The 26,630-nt window shown below is 41.3% G+C and overlaps 1 protein-coding gene and 1 long non-coding RNA gene across 3 annotated transcripts in view; one reads left to right on the top strand and one right to left on the bottom strand.

The window, feature by feature from the left end:
- Positions 1-26,630, bottom strand: part of LOC117211058 — a 132,040-nt gene that overhangs the window by 75,367 nt on the left and 30,043 nt on the right. The gene's annotated exons all lie outside the window — the stretch shown is intronic.
- Positions 1-26,630, top strand: part of LOC117211056 (storkhead-box protein 2) — a 112,683-nt gene that overhangs the window by 59,490 nt on the left and 26,563 nt on the right. For both annotated transcript variants that reach the window (XM_033454623.1, XM_033454622.1), the window contains exon 3: positions 11,731-11,926. In XM_033454623.1, the coding sequence (XP_033310514.1) occupies positions 11,731-11,926 (196 nt within the window). The remainder of the gene's footprint in view (positions 1-11,730; positions 11,927-26,630) is intronic.

Here is a 26,630-nt window from a genome sequence, read left to right as displayed (position 1 = left end):
ATAGAGAAAATTGAGTTCTCAGTTCGAAAATCCCGTGTATCCGGATATTGTAAATAAACGAGCTCTCGCGTATCAAAGGAAAATGTTTCGAATCTGTTATTATAAGGTTAGGATGCTGTTCCATTCATCGCGAAATAACCATATTGTATAGCAACGGAAAAGTCAGATACTTGAGCGTTTCACGACTATAATCTACAGATTACACAAGGGGTGAGCAGTTTACTTAGGGTCGCCGTAATCAAGCCAACTTTGCCGATCGATATCAAGGCAAACTTTATTTTGTACCTCTGGAAAACATCGTTCTCCACGAAATAATCGATATTTAGGTAGATCAGTAATTCTTTCGTATTAAAGAAATCGCTTTATCATTCTTTGTGCGACGAGAATATTGCCGTAACACGTTAGAAACGTTAGAAACACACGAGAAACAACATTTTTAGAAACAATGTCGTGTGGATTGTAAACAAGTTGAATGTCGAGTGCATAAACAACGTATGTACTCGGTTACACACCGGAGGAAGGAGTGAAACCATAGTTCGTTTTATTGCGGATATTATGCCAGGAACACACATATTTGCGATACATTTTCCTTTTGAACGTGAAACACGATCCTAGAGCAGACACCACTACACAACAGCAACAGTAACATACATCTCGAGCTGGATGCACCGAGGAATCGTGTTACCCCTGGTGCCGCCGTAAGCGGAAATGGATTGTAAATAGGAGTAAAACCGCCGGATTAATATAAATATCACGACGCAGAAGATCTAGGAAGTATATATCCTGGAAAAATTTTCCTCTAGATAATCGGATGAGATATGGCCTTTAGATAAATATAGAAGCTTCGATTAAATTTATGATTCCTATCGAAAGTGTGACTAACATAATTTATCGTTTTATAACAAATTTTAACAACGTTAATTTATTAACAGTATGAAATATAAAATGTATATAACGTTCAACATTTTATAGAAAATAATTCTGAACAGTTCGCTAAAGGATCGACACAGGCTCGTGCCTTTTATCAATTTGTTACGTTGCGATAAGAGTAAAAACGCAATATGCACATCGTTTCATTACTTATGAGCGATCTTATCTTCGTAATTTCTAATAAAAATTTGCAAGAATTAACAATTTATTTTTCATTATATCGTTGTGTCCACCTGACACCAAGAAATCAATTAAACTGAGATAATTTAGAAAAATGTAGGTTAATACATTTAAGAATTCAGGCAGTTTAATACCTTCATGAATCTTCTGCTAAAAGCATTAACGAGACATTCGTTGTCGATATATGCAAATTTATATTAATAATGGCACGCTTTCTCCGTGAAAATATCAAGCTAACGTTATTTGGCGATAAAAGCCCGGATATTTAAACAGCGTCAAGCCGATGTTTATGTATTCGCATAGTAACCGGTTAACGGTAACTCGGTCAAATTAAGCTGATCTTAGATTGGAATAACGCTGAAATCTTGACGCATGATAGATGCTCAGTGCTATCACTGATACCGGCTAGAAACAAGATAATATACATAAGCATTGCGCAATAGTACCGCATGCCGTATTATACATGCAAGACGCGCGTAGATCACATTCCATATGTGCCTTGCATCTGAAATACGTAATTCCGTCTATAACGGATGCTACGTAGACGATTCCGGAGAAACTTCCAAACTAAGCATCCGAACAGTCATGAAAATTATTCCATTAACAGTCCATATAGGGAAGTCTCAAATTCGAAATTGGCAGTCACTCTGTACGAGTGAAGGTATATGTATTCGCGATCTGAGTTGGTAGTACACGAAGAAATTGAATTCTTCGAAGTGTTGCGACAGGTGGGCCTTGATGGTTGAATTACTCCTATGAAAGGCATTTTCGCAATTACTCTCGCGCAGTGATGGCCAGCATGTTCATCCTTCTATATTTGGAACGTACCGAATCTTCAACGTGCAAGACTTTCAGATTCTTAATTTCGGATTCGAGTATTTGAAATTTGAAATTTGAAATTCCTCAGTTTTAGCGATTCTAATTATCGAAAAAATTTAGAGAAATTTTGAGATATCTATCAGCGTTTCCAGTACGACACAAACGTGCGTCAAGTCAAAGATATTTCCCGATAGAAATAAATATTCAGAGGAAAGAAACTGAAAAGTGAAATTTCCCCTATTTACCTGATAGTTGTTAAAACCAAAGATTAGAATAACATTACGATAGAAGTCATACATCGGTTACGAATAATAATCACCGACATACTACTCTTCCATGATACAAGAACAAACCCGAATGCATCACAATCGCTAAAATCATTGAAACTGTACGATCCACCTGATCGTGAGTGAAACGATAAGATGATAATTTCCCCGGGAACAGACCTCGTTAGACCGCCAACAGTTCCTGCTCAATCTTGGAAATAGTATTCTTGGTAACTGGTAGAGCAAGTATCGCCGGTTGAAACGCGTGTATGACTGGCCATGTTGGAGCTTGAGCATGGGCGCACGCGCACGTGCACGTTGCATCTCGCCGGAAAGGGTTTCTATGGCGGGTAAGTCGTAAAGATGCAATACACACGCGGCCGAGTTCCTCGTTTCCGCGCGAGCATTCGCCCGACGCAAAACGCCGTGAAATATGCATAAAGATAAGCGACGCCCTCTTCAAGCCGTAGGAACTCCTTTGGTCGCTTACGCTGCATTACCGCTGAGCTGGGGCCAGCTCGCAGCCCTACGGCGATTTAGGATCCGTTCATACTGATACATCGTGAATCCCGTACCCTCTCTTCCGTCCTAGTGTCAGTTTGAGCAATAATGCCTCTCTCTGCTGGCGAACAATACAATGGGCTGCATATATCTGAGCGAGCTTTGCGCAAGCTGTGCCAGAAGAACCAAACGAAGAAGAAGAAGGAACACGATGATTCCATAGATCTCGATGTGCTCAGATCGCCTGTTTAATTCGTTTCGAAAAAGTGTAGCGCGAATATCGCAAGAGGAATGTGTCAGATAGTCGAAAATAACGAACACGTACGTTTTCTAAACCCCGTAACGGATTTCAAAGAAATGCAAATTGCTGTGTTCCTTTCGAATTACCGTTATTACGTCTGGTATGTACGTATTACTTGAAATACCAGCACTAACGCAACCAGTCGGCGTAGACGTCGAGCATACGGGTACATCCACGAGAATTTTGGTTCCGGAGGCCGCGTAGAACGAGACCGGCCCACGTTTGAACGAACTGATTTGCATAAACACCGAGCAACAATGTGCATGGACCATGAAAAGGACATTTTCGAACCAAGTCTATTTAAGTGGCAGTTCTGTTTACGCGACGATGCGTAGTTTGTAATTAGGATTTTATTTCCTTCCTAGATCCGGTACATCCTTGTTGGCAAAAAATATATGGTGGACGATATTTACCTTGCCTCTATTTCCTCCATAGATCCCAGTTGAGTTTCGCTACGAGGCTGTACGAATAGCAGCGATCTGTCCTTAAATGACCGTTATTACGATACATTGATCACGTTACCTTGAGGATGGTCGATGCAGCAATCGAGCGGACACTTTCCATCCGCATGGCGATTTCTGCCACGAGCACCGCCGCAAAAACACCGTGCTTTGTGCCGGCCTTCTCCGCCCATAACCGCAGTGTAACCAAGGATACCGGTTTGTTATATTCACCTTTTTACAATCTCAACAGCCGAGACTTCGATATTTGATTACAAACATTTTCTATCGACTGGAATGATCGTCAAAATATTTGGATCGCGTGTTTTCAATATTTCTGACTGTGGGATTTTTAAATAGACAGAATGATCTTTGACTTCTCTACGAGAGCAGCTGCAGTGAAAAATAATCGAGGAGGAAGCTATATCGCCCGGAAAATCGTTCCGTTTTATTGCATTTCACTTCGCGCCAGTTCTTTTTTCTTTTTCTTTTTTTTTTTTTTTTTTTTTGTTTGAGTACTCTCGATTAACCGCGAAGACCAGCGTTTTTAACTCGGCACAAGAAAGCGAAATAAACCGGGTAAACAGACGGGACCGTTTAAGAGAACTTTCAAACGTTCCCTCGGCCGGTAACGCGCGTCTGTCTCCTTCTATCGTCGACGGAACACAGCCGCAGGATTAAAAAGTAGCGGGTAATTGCCAGCAAATTTCTTCATCAAACATACAATTTCCAAGTGCATTAATCAAATCGCGCGACTGCAACGCGCTTCTTAATATGCCGTTCAGGCTTCTGGCTTCCGATCGTGTACGCTCAACGAGTCACACGTACATCCACTTCGTCTAATCCGACCGTTACACGTACAACGATAAACGATCAACAGAACCAAGGGCAAGAAACGAAAATGAAGAAATGATAGATGGGAGAGAAGGCGCTTATGCAGCTACGATTGCCTCAAAGATATTAATTAAGAAAAAAGAACCATTCTCGATACACCCTTGAACAACGTTCAAGTACCACATTGACTATGATACGTCTAGGTTCTCTCGATGATTAAGATTACACGCCCGTGCCGGCGTAATGCATCACTCCATCGGACGATTTATTCAAAAGTTGAAACGTGACTATTCCATAACAGTCATATAGAAAAAAATTCTACGAAGTTGTTTATTTCGATAATACAAGGATACGACTGGACGTTTTTCCAAATATGATATCAAAACGATCCTTGGCTTACTTCGTCGTCTCGATCGTCGCCTATGTCGTTGACTTCGTAAATCAGCATGTCGTGCAGCCGTGCACCGTGAACAGACGCGGAGACTTCTATCCGCAGCGCGAGAACTCGTTTATCCGCAGGATGCCCATTCACCTCGCAGGCGCGTCTTCCTTTATTTGTTTGCCAATTTAATTGCAAAAAAATGAACGAGACCTATCCCCTGTTTTCCCTTCGTCCGCCTCGCGGCGTGCTCCCTTCCCGTTCCATGGCATCTGGCCCCCCAGCCCCAGTTTCAAGTTTACGATGACATAGAACGACGACATTGCCGGCAACCCTGGCTCACCATTGGCGTCCATCGAGAAATATTTCCCGATGATGCGCTATTATATCGTAAATCCATGTGAGAAATTAACATACTCGCTACCAGCATCGTATTAATATTTTCACCTGATACTTCTTCAATAAGTTGAGATTAAACCGTGTACAATTTCTAACCGATAATATAAACAAAATAGTGTTCCTTGTTCTAAACGTATGTGTTAAAAACAGCAAGGAATTCTTACTTGATTCTCATAGAACGAGTGAGGTAAAGTATAAAATGTTTGAAAAATTATAAACTACGCTGTACGTGTGACGTTTCAAAGTTAATTTGGGTTAATCTTAAATATCTGCGAAATAAATGAACATGAATAGACTTGTTCAATTAAAAAAGAATACACCTCGGACATTTATTATTTACAGATGGAGAATTTAATACAGGTTTAGAGTGCTTAATATCTATTTATGAAAAGGGAATGATTAAATATGATTAAACGATAGAAATAGTAGATATGAAGGTTTAAGTTAATCGTATGTCAGAGTTTGTCGATAAAAGGACAACACAGTCGACGAAAGTCGACGCCTATGTAGTAGCCGGATACGTAGTTATACCCAGTTAAACCCTTCGCTCTGCATTGCGTCCGCGCAAACGCGCACGCTGCACTCGCGGTATTAGCATATAAATTATGTTATCGTGATTTATGTTCGCGAGCCGCGTGCCCACACAGGCACTGTGGGGCTACTGATTAAAATTCGACGGCAACCAGATCCGAAGGCCTATCAAGCGATTGAGAGCCGACAAAATGCTTCGATCTTCCGTCGATATCGACTTTCCATATTTCAATGGAAAGACAGGCTCTCCTTGATCGAATCAAACGGGGAAAAAATGTTTCCAACGCACTACCTTTATGAAATTTTATGTAAATTAATTTTTCATCGATATTTAAATGTAAATCTCGGTTTCCAATGACTTCGCATAATTTCACACGTACCATGAATGAAGTGTACATTTTTACTTTTCTTACACAGTTAGATCTGTTTAAAACTCTGTATGTTCTTGATTTCGCTTATTTTTCAACTCAATCGTATCTTTCCATCGTTGAAAGACTTGGTAAGTTTCGTTGTAACTTTGAGTGCATTCTAGTTTCATTCTGAAGTTTGTGTTACACCATTGAAAAAGGGTAAAAGTGGAACACAAACTCGACCATAAAATTCGATGTTCGTAACAGGGATAAACCTACTTTCTTCCGGCTCTGCCGTCCATCACCATTACCCTCGATTACCGAAATCACACGAATCGTTGTTAATCTTTCATTTTCTCCTGTTCATCCTTTTGACCTTCTATCATTTATCTTCTCTGGAGTTCTCCGTCATTCTACTAACAATCTATTGGTTGTAGGTTTCGATAGTTTCGATTGTCTAATCCGAGGTCGACTTCCTCGAAACATTTGTTTCTTCGACTCGTCGCGAGTTCTTATTCGGCCTCGCGTAGCCGAGCCTCTAAAAGGATAAGCATGCTCGCGAGAGCATGGCTAGCATATTGCATAATAATTAGTGGGCAGCCAACGACCGTATACCCTGTAGAGTGAATTGCCGCAAGTTCATTGTCGGCAAAGAAATAGCAATATAAACGTAACGTGCACCAGGAACAGCGAGCCGATTAGCAACGCTATTACAAGAGTTCTCTCAGTTTCCACCTCTCTCCCGCTTATCCCTTTATTTCTCTCTGTCTGTCTGTCTCTCTCTCTTTCTCTTTCTTTATGCGCTATTCACAGGTAACTCTCATATAACGTGTCAATCAGTGTTTAAAAAAATGTCACGTTAGAAAAATCGCATTCCGTCGAACTCATATTACATACAGAAAACTTCATATAAAATCAGAATTATTAAAGTTAAAAAGTACACACAAAAAATCACCTTTAATCGTGATTACTAGACTACGGGTATTTATGTAGTTAAATTCTCATTTTTGTAAACATTATGAAAGAACTGGTATCTGAGTAGAAATTTATTTTATCTACGAAATATTATAGCGAGTCTATTTTGAATATTTTACATATTTTTGCATATTATGTATCAACAGTCTCCACATTCTCGTATCTTTAACTTTTCCAACAATGTATTCCGCTGATATTTCTTTCTTGGTATAGGTATCACATTATACGATGGTTAGCAGTATTTTCAAGCATGCCGCGGCTCCCTCTCATAGTTCTTTTCATTCTTCCTGGTGTTATCGTAAGTAATGGTCGCTCAAGAAGAACAACGATCAAGTTTATGTACTGTTTACACGGTCTTCGACCGCTTTCTTCATGCATCGTTCCCAGACGCACGTTTTTCCATCGCGGTGAATTTATGCGACGCGAATACTGCCCTTGAAAATTCCTTTCCGCATTCTGTGCGCATGGAACGATTTGTCGGAAGAATCTTGTAATTATATTGCACGAACTAATTGTTAAAAGTGATTTCAAAGTAGTTTGGTACTTACTTTATGGTAATATTTTTTATTTAAATTTTTATTGGGAGGAATTTGGCTATTCCCGTGATATTAAAGAATTTTGTAACGAATTTTGTAGCACCTAAATTAATACGAAACATTCTCAATGATGGCGATAATGAAATTCGCGTATGTTCGTATCTGTTGGAATATTGAAGAATGGGAACAACAGACTTAAAACTGAGAAACCGCTTTCTTTCTTGTACGCAATGGACCAAGAAGACTGAGGTTGCAAACCATAGGAAGAGGTCTCGTTTCGAGAAGAATTCGTGAAAGAAACGATCTCGTGAAATCGATGTGGTCGACGTTATGCGTCCGCGTGAGATACGAATCAACGACCGTCGACAAAAGAAAGTTTGACGTAATCGAGGGAGTTTCACCTGCCGAAACACAAAAGCGATCAAACGATAGCAATTCCCCGAGATTGGTCAAAACTGCATCGAAGAATTGCGAGATCCGTCGTCATCCTTGAAGGCACCTTGACACGGATAAATCTGTTAAATCACCGCGTTAAGTAACGTCTTAATAAAAGCTGAAATGTTACTACCTACGATTCTCTCACGCGGCTTGTATTGCGATTATGTCCATATACCTTTCAATTTAATTCTTTTTACGAAAAATTTTATACTTCGATCGTTGGTAATCTTACTGTTAAATGATTAATATCCAAATGATTATTTCTTTACGCAATCGTAACTTTAACGATTTAAACTTGTAAACAATGACTTGCACTAAACATATCACCCCATAGTTTGGTGTTATTACAATTATTCCTTAAATGGACCATTATCTCGTCTTCTACTAGCGGAAAATCATCCAAAAGAATTCACAGATAATGCGTAACTATTTTCACCGATTGGAAATCGAACAGAGCTGTTATTGGCCAATCTTTACTTCCGAACGAGAGAACCTTCCTGCTGCGACGAATTATATGTAGTAAATCGAATCGAGAACAGCACGAAACTCTCTCGTTTTGTGGCTGTGCAGTCGAGCAACGCGAAATTCCCATCGCGGGGATCGTACTGCGCATTTCGAATTGGGACGATCAGAGTACTAAGGAACTCGAGTATGCTTTAAGGGATGTTATAAAGGATAACTACTTTCCTGTTTACGCGTGTATACTTGAAAAGTATTCTCGTTGCATTTTGAGACTCGCTCGGAAGAATATCTTTCGTTTCCGCGATTCGAGCACCGATATCTTGCCAAGCTGAAAGTTTCTAGAGCTTGACATCCACCGAATTATTTATTCCAATTTCCATTTTAATAATGCAAATGCAAAGGAAGTTTTTAATTAATTAAGTCTTCATACAAGATGGATTTCTTCTGTTTGAAATTCTAATGAAAATTAAAGAAATTAATTGTTCAAAATATCTTCGTTATACGCTAGAATTTCGGTAGTAACGACCATAATCGTATACCGTCATCTATCGTCGATAATACTCGAACGATGGACATAAATTAAGAAAGTTAAAATACATATTTATATGTTTTATATTTGATAATCTAATAATATAATATATAATATATAATATTGTAGGATCTTTACTACAATTAGGTTATTTACAATAAATGAATTAAATATATGTTGGTTAAACAGGAAACGATGGTTGCTTAACGTGAACTAATCACAATAACGTATTATAATTAAGACAACTAGATAGTTAATTTGCAACTCTTGTCACCACGGATCCAACGCTCTCTCTCTCTCTCTCTCTCTCTCTCACGCGGACCACACTCTCTCGACAACGCTAGCAACATTATCTCCCTGACTTCTCGATTCACACTCTCTGGCTTCTCAACTAACACTGACTGTTAATTTGTCTTTGTCCCTTAGCAACCCCTTGTCTTTTGTCTTAGCCTCACGTCTTTTGTCTTAGCCCCACACGCACATGTTCCGCAACCGCTTGTTTATAATTCGCCCGATACCTCTTGGGCCTTTTGTCCACGATACTACAATATATAATATAGTATAATAAATCTAATAACATAATTAGATTATTAAACGTCTTTAGGGTATCGCAGATATAGTTCAATAATTCAGCCAATTTTATAACTCAACATTGCCAAAGTATCGAGCACACTGGATTATTGGAATTCTACGATAACTTAATTTTTGAAAGTATCAGTCATTTCATTCAGAAATATCTTATTTTCGACGCACGGGAATGATTTTTAGCCCGAATTGGATATCGTTAGCGAAAAGTCACGCTCCGAGAGCACAAGTGCCATTACGGTCGATACACGGTCGGATTATTCGCGACGTTTCGGGGAGGAGCTCGTTGAACGCTTTCAATCGGGGCTCCAAGTGAAAAATGTCCTGTCAGGTGCAGCGAGTCAGACCCTATCGAAGGTCCTCCAACATAGGAGCTGCGTTGAATGCGCAAAAGGAAAACGGGAATACAAAAAAATTTGTGGAGAAAACGTTTCACGAGTGCACAGCACTAAATTGGTAGTGAGATTGTTGGCATCGGATATAGTAAACAGTATTATTAAAAGTGACTGGCTTTAAAGAACAAGAAACCGAAAGACCAGATTTAAATCGACGATCACGTAAGGTAAGTCGAATATATAGGATAACACTTTTTCATATAATCCTTTCTTAAGAAAATCGAATATTAAATACGTACTTATAGTAGAACTCAGCCAGTTTCTGATTTGACAGAATTGGCGATCGACAGGAGTTATTAGTTATAAATTATCCTATAAATGAAAATAAATCGAATATTGAAGATAAAGTCTTTTCGTTTGAAACCTCATCTTCAAGAAAATCAAGTTTGAAGATTTATCGACATATTCAAACGCCATTTTAAGACACGTGGACTGTACTGCGAAGTTAATCAAGGATATGTGTTTGCACAATAAATATATTTCATACTCGAGCAAGTTGTCTTTAGTTTCTACGATTTCCCGTAGTTATAAATTTCTCAAACATAATAAAAATTAAAAATTCGAATTATAGCTTCATGCACGGTATGACAGTCCTGCAATTAAACTAGTTGCAAATAGAATTTGAGCAAGGTTACAACGCGAGAAAGTACACTAAAATCAAAAGAAGCGCGTGATTAATGCCGAAGAAAGTAAGTACAGAGAGGAAGTAGCAATGGATAAGCGACGAGAAAAATATCGCAATTTGCGATAACCACGAGAAACGTATTCTTGCGATATATTAAGTCGTGAACAGAGCAATAACCGTGGTCACGAAACGAAAACAGCTATGTTTCCTTATCTCAACCTTTCTGAAGAAAGAAACGAATCTTTTAACAACGATCCTCTCTTACCTCTAAACGAGTCTTTCTAATCTCAGCATAATACATTGCATAAGAAAAGACTTAACTTTCTAACTCATTATATAAACATAAACGCGTGCAACATTATGCTCATTCAACGTGACTAATTACCGATTTATCATTTATTTACTTGCTCTTACTATTACTATCTATTACCATTATTTAAGAAAAGTCGTAGCGAGAAAAACTTTCGTTCCAAATATCTAACTATCATCCTTTGAAACACCTTGACGACAAGAGCAACATTAAAGCTGCATGATTTACGGGTCACGTGTGACTCCTCCTTCCATCTCGAATAGAGAGACGAACATCATGAAATGAACAAAAGCATAATGCGTTGTATTCCATCCGCACAAAGGCCGCAATGAATCATAGTAGCCCGTGAATCGACCAATCGATTCGTCCACTTCTCTCTAATTTCATGGTTTATCGTGAAGCACAGAGGGAGAACAAAGTTCATTGATCACGTAGCGAGACAGAGAAGGAAAGAAGGGAAAAGGGCAATCGTCGGTGAAAATCCTGCGGGGCCATTCGTTTATGAGTACGTACTGTCTGGCTTATTCGACCCCCATCATGGCTTACGCCTATATATACGGACCGTAACTACATGGGGAACCGGGGAAAACTACGAGGGTGGCACAGTTTCGGAGTTTGTGAGAAGGGTGAACGCCAGCCAGCCCCGTGGCACTAAACACTTAACTGCCCGACCGTATTTTACAGGATGAATCCTAAGATTCTATCTTTCGTACGACCGCCATCTCGGTAATGGAGGATTCACCTTTATGGCACTGTAGTCGACAATTTGGCGAAATTTACATTTGCGGACCATCTGTTACGCAACGTCAAAGAGAATTATGATTATCAGATTGCCGATGTTTGTGTAGATTTATTTTTATATTGTTATTTTTATATTAGAATTATTTTTGTGAACACGGCTAAAGAAATGAAATATATATGTAATTGTGATTCAAACTGTTTCAGAGCTTTTTGGAGGCGAACTCCAAATGCTGGTGGAACGCAGCCTTGGTGGACGCAACCCGACAACTCAGGTACAAGGGTCACGTGTCACCTGGGGTGCTGATGGTCGGTGGACCACCCTGTGCCCTCGAGGTCTTGAGGGCAGCCTGGGCTCGGAATGTCCTACGACCGCCGGCCGATCACGCGATAACTTGCCTTGGTAAGTACATTCTCAAGCTTCTAACCATGATTACCCTCAATTTTTACCTACTCCTTCGTCCTTTTCAAACCAAGTTGTTACATACAACGACCAAGACCTGTTCTAATCGTACCGATTAATTACAGAACGATTTATTTCGAATGCTAATGAAACTCGAATCGGACGCATCAGCGACATGCGTCGATTATATCGCTGATCAAGAGAACGTTCGATGCCCATAGCTGGAATGGACGCGCGTACACCGTTGCAAATAAACAGAACTGCTATGCCACGCGGTTGTATCTCGTGTCGTTAGCGGAAGTGGATGATAATGCAAATTGGATGTGGCGTTAACGTTTGGTTGTGCATCGCGCTAGTATACGTTTAAATCGAGGAGAGCAACGTATCTCACCGGCTTTATCTTTACGCAACTATGGTTCTTGCATTATCGGCACCGCTTTACCGCGTTCCTTTGTGCAAGTATTCGAGTTCCAAGGAAGTCAGGCGGCGTATTCCATGCTCTTACGCGCTACCATGTGCTACCTAAGTATCGTTCGCTGTTGTCGTTCCGCGTGTCTCTAAATGCCTCTACGAAATTCATTTCCAACAGCGGCGAATAGGAACGCGAACGATATCGTCGATAGCATGCGATGTTTTTCTGTTTTTTGTCTTCTCGTGTACCTTTTTCACCAGCACGTTATTCATCGACGTGCCCTCCATCTTCTTTTTTCATTCCACGCCACCACTATTGCCATTTTTGCGCATCGCGTTCCTCTATCTATATACACCTACGCACCACTACCTCGCATACCAAACGTATGCTAATGCATGTAAGTTCCAAGGTACATTGGCGTAACAGCGCAATTAATAACGCCATGACTACAACATTCAGAGGTAGCTGGATCACCTGCATGGTTTGTTGGATTTTCGAGTCGATCACGTTTTACTGGTCCCGTCGTAGCTATCTCCACAGCTACGATCGAAATAATTCCGATGGAAACGAGACATTGCTCCTTCCTTATGCCGCGTCCTCGTTGAAGCAACAATGCTTATCCTCGTTGCTGCATGTCCTAAACAGAGCGCCCAACAAAGATATTAACTCGTAGAAACATTTTGTCCGTACTGCAGCAACGTAATCGAAAGAATTCACGCGTCGATTATCGCGTAGAAATACCACCACACGAAATTTCCACTCGAAAAACTTCGACCTGGAACTTGATTACACAATGCGGCAGTTGCATAACGTGTAGCAGACAGTTATCGAAACATCCGTAAAATACACGTTTGGCATTTCACCATAAAACTCGAGCCAATCGTAACGCTAACGCAACGAGTCACGATGTCAGCCGATTCCTCGCATTATCCAACACCACGGTTGGCTAAAATTTCCACTTTATCAGGAGGATTTTGTCAGCCGCCGCGCCGGCTGATAAACGCGTTCAAACACACAGCAGGGTACACGCGCCTATGCGACTCGCTGCTCCGGCGGTGTCTCCTTGTAAAAAGCAAACGATAGCCTGCTACGTTCTACGTCGTTTATCTGCTTGGATTATAGAGCATCCGTGGTATCTAGGGGCCGCTTTCCTTATATGCTCGCTTTTCTTCTTCCTTCCCCTCCCTTTTCGCGTGTCTCTTTTCTAGTGCCTCGGTATCTCCTTCTTCATTTTCCTTATTTTTTCCTTCTTCTCTTCCCGCAGGCCGGTTCTCATATGCCTTAGACACTTGGATACACCTACACTCGGCTATCTCGTGTATTGGTTTTATGCTAATGTATATGCATTCCAACATGCCCGGACACAGTCATATAATTAATGATACCTTGTTCTCGCGGTTACTTTTTTCTACAAGCGGATTTAGAAAACTTCGTACATTGTTCGCGGCCTCGTTCGTTACCGCGTTCTCGTGACGAATACCTACGAATACCAACGACCCGGAGCTTTAACGCGAGATACACCCTTATTCATGGGATTATTAACAAATGTTGTTAATTTTGTATTGAACGTGATAATTGATCTAGATCGCTAGAGAAACAATTAACATACGATGAGAAATTATGGAAGCTGTTTGCGACAGTTTTAGAAAATAATAGCGAATTGATAATTATACGTAAACATAACTGTACAGTGTTTCCTATAAATTTAGTTGAAAGAATTTTGAGACAACTCAAATGGCCCAAAATTTAAATCTGCTTTATGAAATCATTTATATTGTAGGAAATGATCAAGTAACGCCATATAAAACATAGCAGTATATCAGAACAGAATTATATGAATATCGAAATTAACTAAAACAATATTCGTGAGATAGAATGAATAAAAATATTTATTAAATACATAATTGTTGATACTGAGCATACGTAATCTTTACAATCTAAAGTTTCAAACGAAGTTTGATGATTTCCAAATGAATTAACAGATTCCACTTCGTTTTTCTGTAAGTGTCCTGATAAACAGCGTAACGTAGATCGTTCGGTTATACTTGAGTTAAAACCGAAATTGATCGCGTGTCGCAGCTCAAAGTTATCCCGACCATGTAATAAAATGCTACCCTTCAACGAGCATCGATACGAGATCCACCTTGATCTCCCATATAAATATCTTCTACTATGCTCGGAGCGTCTTTGTAAAATCTGTGAATACTGTCGGCTGAACACCGTGAAATCTCGACTCTCTAAGAGTATTACGCAAGCGAGAATAGCCGCGAATCTTCGAATGGTTTTCGACGAGTTTATCGAAAAAAGTAATCTGAAAAAAGGGAGCTGTTGAGCAAGGCGGCTTTATCGTCGATCATTAAAGAGGCACCGATGGTAATGTAAATGAATCGTGGCGTAAAGTTCTTTGCCTTTCTCGCCGAGAAGATCCGTGCCAACGGCAGCAGGAGTGCTTAAATCGCGAAGTTGCCTTATCTCGAGTACCTTATCTTTACGCGGCCACGGTTCTCGCTTTATCGATACCAGTTTACCCGCGTAGCGTTTAGATGAGTTTGCCCTTGCAACCAGAGACACGCGACGCGTTTGCAACAGCGTGCAAACAGCAACAGCAGTCTTTATTAACAACGATCGTCTCAAGCACGAACGTCGAAATCGTTCGTTCATATTCCAGTTTAACGATTGCGACATACCGACGATCCTATGTTTCCACTTTTAAACTACAGGGTGTCGTTCATACACCGTGCACCGGTCATTTTCTTCGTCGTCTAACGTTTCTTCCCTCTTTCCTATCGCCTCGTTTACATACGTTCTGCTCCAAATTCAACATTCCTATCTCCGTTGCAGACGCGTGTATCTCGGCGACTAGCACGCGCTGACACCTATGTGATTTCGTTCCTCGCCATTCTTTTCCTCTTTACCATCGTCTTTGCGTTCCTTAGCTTCTTTTCTCTCTTTCTCTTTTTCGAACCACCGTGCTTCCCTTCCCAGCCTGTCGGCATTCTTTTTACTCTCTTTCCACTTTTTTACACATCGTCCGCTCGTATCTACACACGCCTACGCGTGACTATCTCGCATACCAGGCTTATGCTAATGCACGCGCATATCAACGCTCACTGGCGTAGGAGCTCGTTTAATATTATCCCCGCGTCGTGTGACCTTATTTTTACGAGGTTGTTGCACGAAATTACGACGCTACGCTTCCTTCTTCTGCCGTCTACTCTTCCAAGCTCGTCGGAAATTTTTCTTCTTCCTAACTCGGGAACTGAGAGAATTCGTTCGGAAGGTCGCCAACGGCGCAACCGAGCCGATCTCCCGGACGATCAAGCGCGTATCTGGAGGGCACTGGTTGTTCGTGTCAGAAATTCGAGAAGGAAAGGGCCTCGAGGATGCGGCTGTATGTAAAAGACACAACAATTCCCTTCGACTCGTTGCAAGATTCTCCATTCTCTTCTCGCGTATAAGTTGAAATGGACGAGAAATATCATGTTAATGTCCCGATAAATTCCCGATTTCTCCGTAGTTGCGAGCAACGCACACGTTCGTGCGTGAACATAACGCGAGAGGCGAAGCGAGTTTCACGCCGGCAACATAATTGGTCTGTCGTCTACCTCGTGGACGCCGGACGGCTTATCGGATCTCTCTATTTCCCTTCTTTCATCGTTTCGTTGGCTGTGTGTCACGAGAATGGCAAGCGGGATCCATAAAAGCGGCTGTAGTCGCATGCCTTCTCTGCCTGATCACTATCGATTTCGCAGAGCTACCTCAAAACGTACGCATCAAGGACAAGCATTACGCACCCATGCTAACAACGAAGATTCCTCCCTCGACGCGATAGTAAAACGAGATCCGTAATTTGCGACTTCTAAGCTCGTTATAGAAATTGCGTTTTATAGAAATGACAACACTGGCCGTTGCTCGTGGTTAAGATTTATCTTGCCGAACTATCTTTGCACGAAGTGAATGTACCGTTCGTATCTTCCGAAGGGATGATTCAGTGCATTTTCTGTGGGAACCGACTAATAGAAGGCGATATCTATCCATCGAAATTTCCAGATTTAATTCAGTACTAGATAGTGTAAGAATATAATATAAGAATTGAATAGAAAATTTGAAACTCGTTAAGAAATTTAACGCCTAAGCATGTAGTACAATGTTGCTCGCATCCTACAAGCTTCTCCGTGCATTAAAAGTTACCTTCTTTCCGTCGTAATATTTTCATCCGCACAAAGGATGATATGAAACTTGTAAATTTTGTGTAAGTGAATTTATTTTAACCGAATGAAGTATTGTATTGTATATCTTTTATGATATAAAACTACGTTTTATGTGATTTCCTTATAAGCAGAAAAACTGAGAATGGCCAAACAACAGCCATACGCTCATGGCAGAAATATCTGTAATTTCCACAGGATGGAGTTAAGATTGCATCGCTTTTATGCTACTCTGTACATAATAACCACGCAAAGTTTACAGATTTAATCGATTAGGGGGTAGCACAAGCATAGCAGTGTTACAAATTTGGAATTCATAATGGAGACCTTTATGAACAATTACAAGTAAATGATCCTTACATCATGCTACTATGTTATGTACCATACAATTCTTTCAGTGTCCCTACAAGCTCCTCCATAAATTGAGAGTTAAGATCGCTACTTTATACAGTATTTACACAAAACGTACAGATTTCATCGAATACCGGGTAGTACAAGAATAACACAAAAGAATAGTAAATTCATAATTTGTACTTGATGCGCAATTATAAATGCAGGATCCTCGCATTATGCCACATATTATACCAATATACAGGAATACCATACAATTCTTTCGTCGTTGCTACAGCCGTTTCCCACGCATTTAAAATTAAGATCGGATCGCTTTTGTGTAACTCCGTACACGGTGTATTCACGCGAAATTTGCATCTTAAATAAGGAAGAAACCTCTCTGCGAGTTAGCCATCGATTCGGTTCGTTCAACCAGACACGCAAGCCAACCTAGCATAAGGCTAACTTCTTCCCTGGCACGTAACTTTACAAGTCGCGCTGCCTCCGCAGAAGATCATTCAATCATAAGAGCGTCAACATTGTCCAACTTGTTCGATCATTGCGACTCACAGCCGTACGCACCGATAACCGGCCGATAAATATCCCCGTGTCGCCCGATCAGGACCAAGTTATACGAACCTGTCCTGTTAAAGCCATACGAGAACAAGACAATTGTAGTCCACGTGCCAGCCTGTGCACCAACCCTCCTATCATTTTCTAGTCAGAGAAAGGGACGTTGTTGGGCCATACCAGCTATAGAAACGCTATCCTCGTCCCTTCTCCCTGTTTCCGCCACTTCGTCGCGCCCCTAGCTGAAATCTATACGCCGGACACGGCAGCACCGAGTGTCGATAAATCAGGCTCTGCGAGTCCATGCGCGGTTGCCTGCATTCCGGGGCAATTGATTAAGCCGCCATGCAGTATTGGATAAATGTACCCGACAAGCGGCGCGTTTCCATACATAATTTTCTAACGAACGATATATCGGCCTAACGATTTAGGTGGCCTACCGATAATCCGACTTTGAAGCGACAACACATTAGAAGGAACGCGAGCTATTAAAGGTCGCCAGCGAATAGCCATTATTCATTGATAAGGCGTGGAAAGATCGCCGCTTGATTTACGAGGACGTTTCACTTCGTTGAACTACTTCGACCGCTAATTAGGACATCTACATTGATCGAGCTTGGTACATGCTTACTTTTATGTAACACTTTTACATAACCTACGGTGTCTAGGTTTCTTCTTTCTTCTTCTTTCCTCGTTTTTTTATTCACGTAACTCGACGAAGATCCGTCTCGACGAAACCTATCGCGTTCTTGGGAATCTAATTCCTGGTGTTCCATTATCGACACCAAGCAAACATGGGTATCGTGGCTCAGTAACCGATGCGCTGTATCAGCGTTACAGACAACCATCCGTATCCGTATGTATAGGACGACGCAACGATCGTCGACTTGTGAAAGTCGTAATTTTAATAATTCGTCGTTATCTTTAGATAGAAAGACAGAAAGGAAGAAAAAGAGTGTCTCGACAAGGTTGATCGACTTAAGTCGGAAAGACCATGAGAACCGAGATCGGTGAATCGATCGAGATTAACCTATTATCTGTGCATGTCTTTCCGTTCTTTTTTTCCCCTTGCGGCGTAAACGATCGCGATCAAGGTTGTTATTTCGATATCGAAACGATCAATTATCACTTTTATCGGGTGAAAAGCGTGGCGGGCTGTAATGGACGGTTGCAACACGGTTTTCATTCCACGCGTATCTCACTCATACGTGCATGCGACAATGAAACACGGCGCGACAGACGCACTTGTACTTTCACGCCCGGCGACCTGGCTGCAGGTCTCCCACTGCTTCCGGAAAGACCAACGTTGGGGAAAACATCTAATTCGCTATAAATTTATCTCGGTATGCCGGGTATTAGCATACACGACTCTTGTTGGACAACCTGGAAAGAAGGTCTCCGTTATCGTGAATAACAATAAGCGGCAGAGCACGACTTGGAAAGTGGTTTATGAGTTGTTCCCCGCGATATCCCGCAGATCGCACTCGCAGGATCGCCAAGGCGATTCGCTTCGCTTCACCACACGCCAGAATTGGCGCATTCCTCCCCGAGATATATCGATAGCCGCACGCTTCTTGCTACAACGGCGCATGCATTATGCCGATAGATACTTGTTTCGAGGTCCCAGCCACGTGGATCGTTCAAATGAGAATTCCAGATGCTAATGCGGACAAGTTAATACCTCGGCTAGATAAGGGAGCTCGTTAGAACAGAGATAATTCATATGTGGTGCCGGAAAGAACAACCGTCGCCGTTGGTTACGCTGTGTACGCACGCTTCGTTTTCGATTCGAATTAACAGACACGTCGATACAATGTATAATTACGTCGGACCGGCAGATGGAGAGAAAAATACGATCGGAAATAGTCTGGGTTATGTCGATCGTTTGATCGATTCTTGAAATAGAAGCGTATCTTAGCTTTGCGCAATTGAGAACGTTCGTGAGCGTAATTGCTGTAGATCTTTATATTTCGATGAAAGAATTTTAAATACAGAGAAACCAGAAATCTTGGGAAATTAACCATCGTGAATGCTTAGAAGGATATTTCGAAAATTTCCAGATATAAAATATCTCGAAGAAGTAAAGTTGAAGACTATCTCCTCAGATCGTATCAATTCGTTATTATAAACGCATGAAATAGGCATTTTTTGAATTGCACTCTAAACAAACTTTCTCTTATATACTTCATATCTTCCGACAATTTTAAATTACATTCAATAATGGAGCAAGTAGTAGTCGCTTTATCTCAACTCTAATATCATCTCGTCGAAATTCTTAATGCGTCTAACGCGAAATCTGAGATACATGTCGGCTGAGATCACAGTCCCTTATCCCTTATGCATATGTAATTACGTATCGACCCGACTATGATCGACTATGATCGTCCTACTGTCCTAGAAAGCTGATTTTCTCTATTATGATAATTCACGATTCGTTAATAAATTTTACACTAAAGTCATAAATATATATAAATATAAAAAATTCCAAAAATATTTTAATATCAATTATCTAAAAAAAATCCTCGCTATATATTTCACATTAAAGCCCCAAACATATTTATATGTTTCTGATATATCTGAAATATATGTATAGATATGATGAAATAGGCTGTGTCAGGTATCTCGAGTATCCAAATGCTCAAAAACTGTGAAAATTTTCATTGCCTACACAAGTATTAACAGCAGATTAACGCTCTCTACCAATGTAACTCTTCTAAATGCAAGGCTCAACTTACTCTCAACGCACGCAACGATCACATAACGATCCTATAAAGGCGTAATTCCTCGTCAATAAACATACATAAAACCTGTTAAACACTTTGCACGCGAGCAACGTGTTCTCAAAATTTAAAGCCGATACGAAAGTGTATCGCGTTCCAGTGTTAAGCCTGGGGAGCGATTAATCGATTACATCTCGAAAACAGCTTGAACAAATAAATAAACCGTAGGAAAACGTTTTGCGTGCAACGTGGCCGTGTTTGATGCACATTCTCGAGCGCATTAGACGCGCATACGTCAACGTTGCATGAACGTGCGTTCGAACACGAACCGTTCACAATGCCGACAAGTTATGCGTACTACAGGCCGTGGATCACTCGCGATCAGCGTGTATCAAATCGTTTCTAGCCGCGTATTTATTTGTTCTGCCACTCTCGAGCGGAGCCCCGTGGGACGTTCATGTAAATTGCCATTAGTACGAGCAACGGTTGCTCACCCATAAGACTTCGGACTTGTTCGTATCCACGCAGCTAGATAGAGAGTGGAAACAGGTCCCACGGTTCCCCTCTGTTTGATTCTTCCGCCGGCAGCGGCGGTACACGAATAAAATAACAGAGAGTCACAAGTAGCTATCTATTTGCCGCGGTGTAAATGTTTATGGGCCCATCAGGCTGGCCCATGGCGTTTTCGAGTGACAACTTCCTGTCGAGTGGCAGCTGCTTTCTCACCATCTCCTAAGAGTGACAATTGAACTGATGACGGTGGGATGGAAACGCGTACACCACTGTCGTCTTACTATCAGCTTTCCTCCGTGGATCGTCTTTACGATAATGGCCGTTAGCGATCATTACGATAATGGATTGTAACGTTACTGACGTATCTTGCGCTCTATCCGCGCATCGATGTCTCCGCTTGTATATATACGCTATATACACTGTCTACATACGCTTCGTTTGGTAGGAGCGTGGTTACAGTTACAAAGAAATAGGGTAAACGGTAATTTTCGTGAAATAATTTCATTTACTCTTCGTTTAACATCTATCATATTTTTTGTAGGCATAATTATATCAAAAGCAAAGATATTTTATTAAAGGATTTTTTTATCTATTTGCACGTACAAATCTTTAATGCGCTATGTGTTCGTTTCGAATCTGTCGGCTCTCAACGGTACTTGAAAAAGTAGCTCCACAACTGTGGACGCGTCTGTATGTAATTATAATCACAAGACAGTTATTCGTATCATTTACCACGGTGAAACTTGAATTTACTTTACCGCGGTTTCCGCGCAATCTTCGTTGCATCAACAACAATAAGCGTAACAACCGCTCGCCCGATGGAGAGATCAGAAGTTGAAGACGAGCCTAGCATAGTTCCGCGTAATAAACTCGCAATTAAACGATCATTCAAAACCGGTAGCAAGACATTTCGTCTTTGCAGCGTAACGAATTTGCCTGCCTTAAATCAACATCGATTTTACCATTGATGCAGGACGCTGAGAGGTATGCGCAATTTGTAGTTGCAAGAAGGCTGCACCGAGCAACGGATAATTGCATCGGCTAATAAATTAATCCCAGATCTCCTTAGGGCACGCCCACCACAGGCGTATAGTATCGTCTAATAGTCTAATAAGTACCTTGCGCCGTTGCGATTGATCGGCTTGGGTCAAGGTGTCAGTGTTCGAGTAAAAACCACGCTCGGCGACTGATCAGCTCGACGACGTGAGAAAATGCGAACTTTAATTGTATCGCCCTAATTGTATCGATATTAATTGAACGACTGCCGCGTGCTTTCAATAACAGAGATTCCAGAGACCTGTTACAGACCAACGAGTTTTCTATTCTCTCCCTCTGATAATATCAAGCAAATTAATTCGATCTAATTGCTCGTACATCGAGCCGATGCGTTACGACTCACGTAATTTATTAAACGTAATAGTCAGGCTTCTTTGGTTCGACAAGAAAGCCGAAGCCATCGCGAAGATAGAAAAACGGCGCGTTCTTTATTTAAAATTTTGTTTTCTTCAACGACGATTTATATGCGCTGTGCGACTCGTCTCGCGAAACGAGTCTCGTCACTTATACACGTTCAAGTTACACGGCTCGCAACGAAGGGTAACTTTTATTGCCACAATCTAATTTAAGAACCAGCCGAGTTTCTCACCCCGCAATTTGGATTAATAACAAATGTAAATCAGCACTCCCTCCCACCGTCCCTTTTAAACACGCTTGCCGGAGTCTGGCATTCTTTCACACGTTGTTTGTCCGCCAGCGATGACGCCAGTTGCGGCTGTAGCTTTATTCGATTATTCTCGACGAGGGGTTAATGCTTTTATCGCAGCGGACGACGCGTTCCAGAAACAAACGTATCTTTTATACGATTTATTCACTTGCCTTTTTGTCCACGGTGGCGACTTTGAAAAAGCGACGCGAACAAACGACAAGTTTTGTATACTTTAAGCGTGTCGAGAATGCATGAAACTCGTAGTTCATGGCCTGTTCTTTCAAACAACGCTATACATAAGGGAGCTATGGACGAACAACGACTTATTTGTTTGTCAGCCGCGATATTTATTTCCCTGTTGGAATACATCGGAGACGCTATACACGTAGGTATATTCGTTCGCCTACTCTATCGCTAGATCCGAATATAGCTCGGCTAGGACGAAGATGACACCTAATCAACCGAGTTCAGGATCAAACGACATGAAATACAATCTCCTGTTCGATATAAATCGCAATCAGTGTTCTTCGAACGTCGCGAAACTCGCCCCTTAGACACGATTTAAAGTTACCACGAATCAAGGTACGCGCATAGGAGAAGCGTCGAGCAAGAGATCTACCTCGATTCACGACGCTTGAAAATCCGCATTCGAGAGAATCTTGAGAATCTAAGATCAATCGGATCCGATCTTCGATGCGCGGAGAAAACGGCTGGGAAATTACAGTGCAGAGGAGCGGCGGTTCGGACAACAAGAAAATGGAAGATCGTAGCATTCTATCTGCGAAAGGGAAACTTTTGCTTCTCGTGGATTATCGTGTGGTGTTGGACAAAACTCAGTTCGAATGAATTATCTATCGTGCTCTTCCAACCATGGTGTTGCGGCGCGATGTCGCGGTAAAAACTTGTTTCTTACCGCCGAAAAAAAGGTACAAAAGAAGGAATGACTCTTCGACGATCGGAAGGAGAAACCACGATACCGGATCTTTATTTCAGACGTGCCAGAGACCAAATGTACTATGAAAAACGATCGAGAAAAGACGAAGAGTTTCGTCGAATGGCGAGAAGAGCACGCGCTCAATTATTTCCCTCCTCGCTGAGTTTTCACCTGATTGTTTATCGTTCGAGTCGTAACAGATTCGTAATAAATGGGCCTTTTACTTTTACCGCTTTGCACTAATAAATAGCAACGGGCTGGACAGAAATCTGGGCACGTCGTCGCCGGAGCGCGCTTAATAAGAAGAGAAGGATAAGGTCTCGTTTGTCTAGAGGAACATGATGCAAAGAGTGCTGGTTTATCTCGTACGAGTATAACAACGTCCGTTTACTTTCGAGAACCACGTTGACTGTTATCGCTGCATCTTAACGAGAATCGGCAATCTTCACAGAGTGTCGTGCATAGACGGCCTTGCGCACTTCGCGTACCACCGTACTGGGTGTCTGGGAATTTCCTGCGTTTTAGATGAATTCTAGAAAACTTGTCTGACATTTTCTGTTCGTAAGATCAAGATCGACGTTGATCTAAGATGCGAATCCTAGGCTTTGAAATATTTAATATATTTCTTTTCTTTTCTCGAATAAGCATTCTTGTACAAAACTTTTTGAAATATCGCGAGACACACTGTGTATATTTTCTGTTTTACTTTAAATATTATCGATACATCTCGTCAGGCCACTAATGAAATTCTAAAACATTTCATACATCGCGCGTAATACGCAATATTCGTAAAAGGATTGTGTCAGTGATCAAATACTTTCGTAAGCCAAGGCATACAATGTGTTTTCTCTGTACCGATACCTTTATCACGAAGTTATAGATTTTCTAAATCTACTATTAACTCGAAAAATATCACGATGATATTCGTCCGTGTTCGATGCTGCTGTTCGATTGTTTTTGTAAGACTAGTTAAAATTATAATTTATGCAAACATTCGATAAATGTTGTGAATGTTTCGAAGGCATATTCGGCTGTCAGTTTAACATGAATTATAGTAGAAAGCTGAACGATGTTTCGAACCGAGCAAACGAAACGAACCACTTCATTCTACGTCAGAAACGACACCCAGTATACGGGATAGCGGACTAACAGTACGTAAACGTTTGCGTATTTAAACGAAATACAGTGGATGAAAAGCGTAGGAAGATCTATGCACTGATTCAGGTTTCCAATGGATTCGTAATTGGAGAGAGTGAAAGTGCACTTTCAAAAGGTACGACCCGATATTCATACAAATTTTCCAAAACAGTACCCTCGTTAACGGTACCTTGATTGTCGGCAATCACGTCCACGTATCGAGCGAGCACTGCTGAACGAACAGGAACAATACGAGTTATACGAATCCCACCTATATACTCTGGCGAAAACACAGCTTTCCACCCAAGTCAAGTCGAACCAATTACTCGTGACGCAACTTCTGAGATCTCCTTGGTCATCTGTTAAAACTGTTCGATTCGAGCATGCTATTTTTACAGACTCTTTTTGGAACGGACACTGTACTCGATGAGTTTCAACGAGCGAAACGTTTTCAGCAAAATGCTGTATCAGAATGTAGGTTAACATAGATAGTTGCAAAAATTGAAAGATGAACGTCGCGTTAGAACGCCAAGCAAATCTGTCATGCGTAGCAAGAAGCGAAACATTTTTATAGGAACAACACGGAAAAACACTTTTAAGAATGTCGGTAGATCATAGACAAGTAACTTGTACAAATATAATAATAACTTCCGTTGTTTTTACTTAAAATCGAACATGGATAGATGAAATATTTCCAAGGATCGTCGAATTCGAAAGACGCGGACAAAGAATCCGCGAGCACGTACAGTTCACAAAGGAATTTCGCTGAGGCAGATATTAAGGGTTGGCACGTTAAAGTACCGTGGCCTGTTCCAGCAGGAAACATATTTCTTGTTCGAGGAGGTATACGTACGCGAGGAGAAAGACGCGTAGCCGGAACGATCCAGTTCCCATGGATACTCGAACCTGTATACACATAGGCAGCAGAATTCTGCACGACTTTGCGCCGCAATGGATATTTGTTATTCATAAGTCTGCCAGTATAACTTCTGGCCGGCTTCTCGTTTGCCGATACTGACCTGCACCACCCGAGGCGTTACTCGCGTACTTCCCATTTAGATCGTGGATTCGCGATTCGTATCTTCGTCGTATCGTCGTGCGACGAGTTTCTAAATTTGACGCGTCACGCGCGCGCTTGAAACGTTAGTTAGCCTCGTTATTGGCGAAAAAGAAGCAACAAAGAAATTGGGAGAAAGAGAACATTGGCGATATAAATGGCTCGAAATGGTGTGGCATCCTTTTTGCGTGATTTTACGCCGAAACACGTGCGCGATTCGCGCGAATGTAGGCTAACAGTTTGGCGTGATTCCAGCGCAAAAATCGTCGGGAACGCGTTTAATTTTCATCCTCGTGATTCGCATCGAATAGCGTTTTCATGTGACTGGACGGATTAATTGCATCCCTTTCGGAACGCTTTTGTAGTTGCTCCGTCACTGGGATTGCGAATCCGACCAACAGGATCGAGTGTTGCGATTCATCGTTGGCCTGTTGGAAATTTGATTGAACCTCGTTTCACCGATTCGGTCTCCACAATCAAAACGTTGCGCTACTCCTGGTCTACGTAGAATGGAGTTTCCAATGAAAACGCGGATTCCAACGGGGTTAAATCTGAGCAAAGCAAATGTTTCAATCGAAACGTATACATATACTATATATACGGGGTGTTTCGTTTAATTGGAAACGATAGAATATCTCGCAAGAGGTTATAGTTATGAAGAAAATGTTTTAACAAAAGTTGTTTGATTCGAGGCGGGGCACTATATAGTGGAAATTATTCTTTTTTCAGATCGAATAGAGAGAGGGATTCTAAAGTTTATTTCTTTAAATGGAATTGTATATTTTTTACTACGTTACTCGACGAAGTTGACTCGAAAATTTCTCCCACTATCCGGTCCGCAAAATAACTTTAATACCTCGTGAGACGTTCTACCGTTTTTAGTTAAACAAAGCATCCGTATACGAGGGAAACTTTTGGACAACATTTTAATCTTGGCCGTCAATCACGCTTGTAAAACAATATTTCGTTTCTCTAATGTATTTCATTGTTCCGTAAGAGTACAATACGTTTTTGAGTTGGCATCTCAAGAGTTACTTGTCACCAGCACATGAAACAATGTCCGATCGCGTATAAAGATTTAATCGCGAATTCACAATTGCCTTCGACTCGTCTTCGTG

This window comes from Bombus bifarius, unplaced genomic scaffold (genome assembly GCF_011952205.1).
Source record: "Bombus bifarius isolate JDL3187 unplaced genomic scaffold, Bbif_JDL3187 scf7180000008216, whole genome shotgun sequence".
Lineage (NCBI taxonomy): Eukaryota > Metazoa > Arthropoda > Insecta > Hymenoptera > Apidae > Bombus > Bombus bifarius.
The sequence above is the reverse complement of the archived record's forward strand: the minus strand, read 5'-3'. Positions and strand labels throughout refer to the sequence as shown.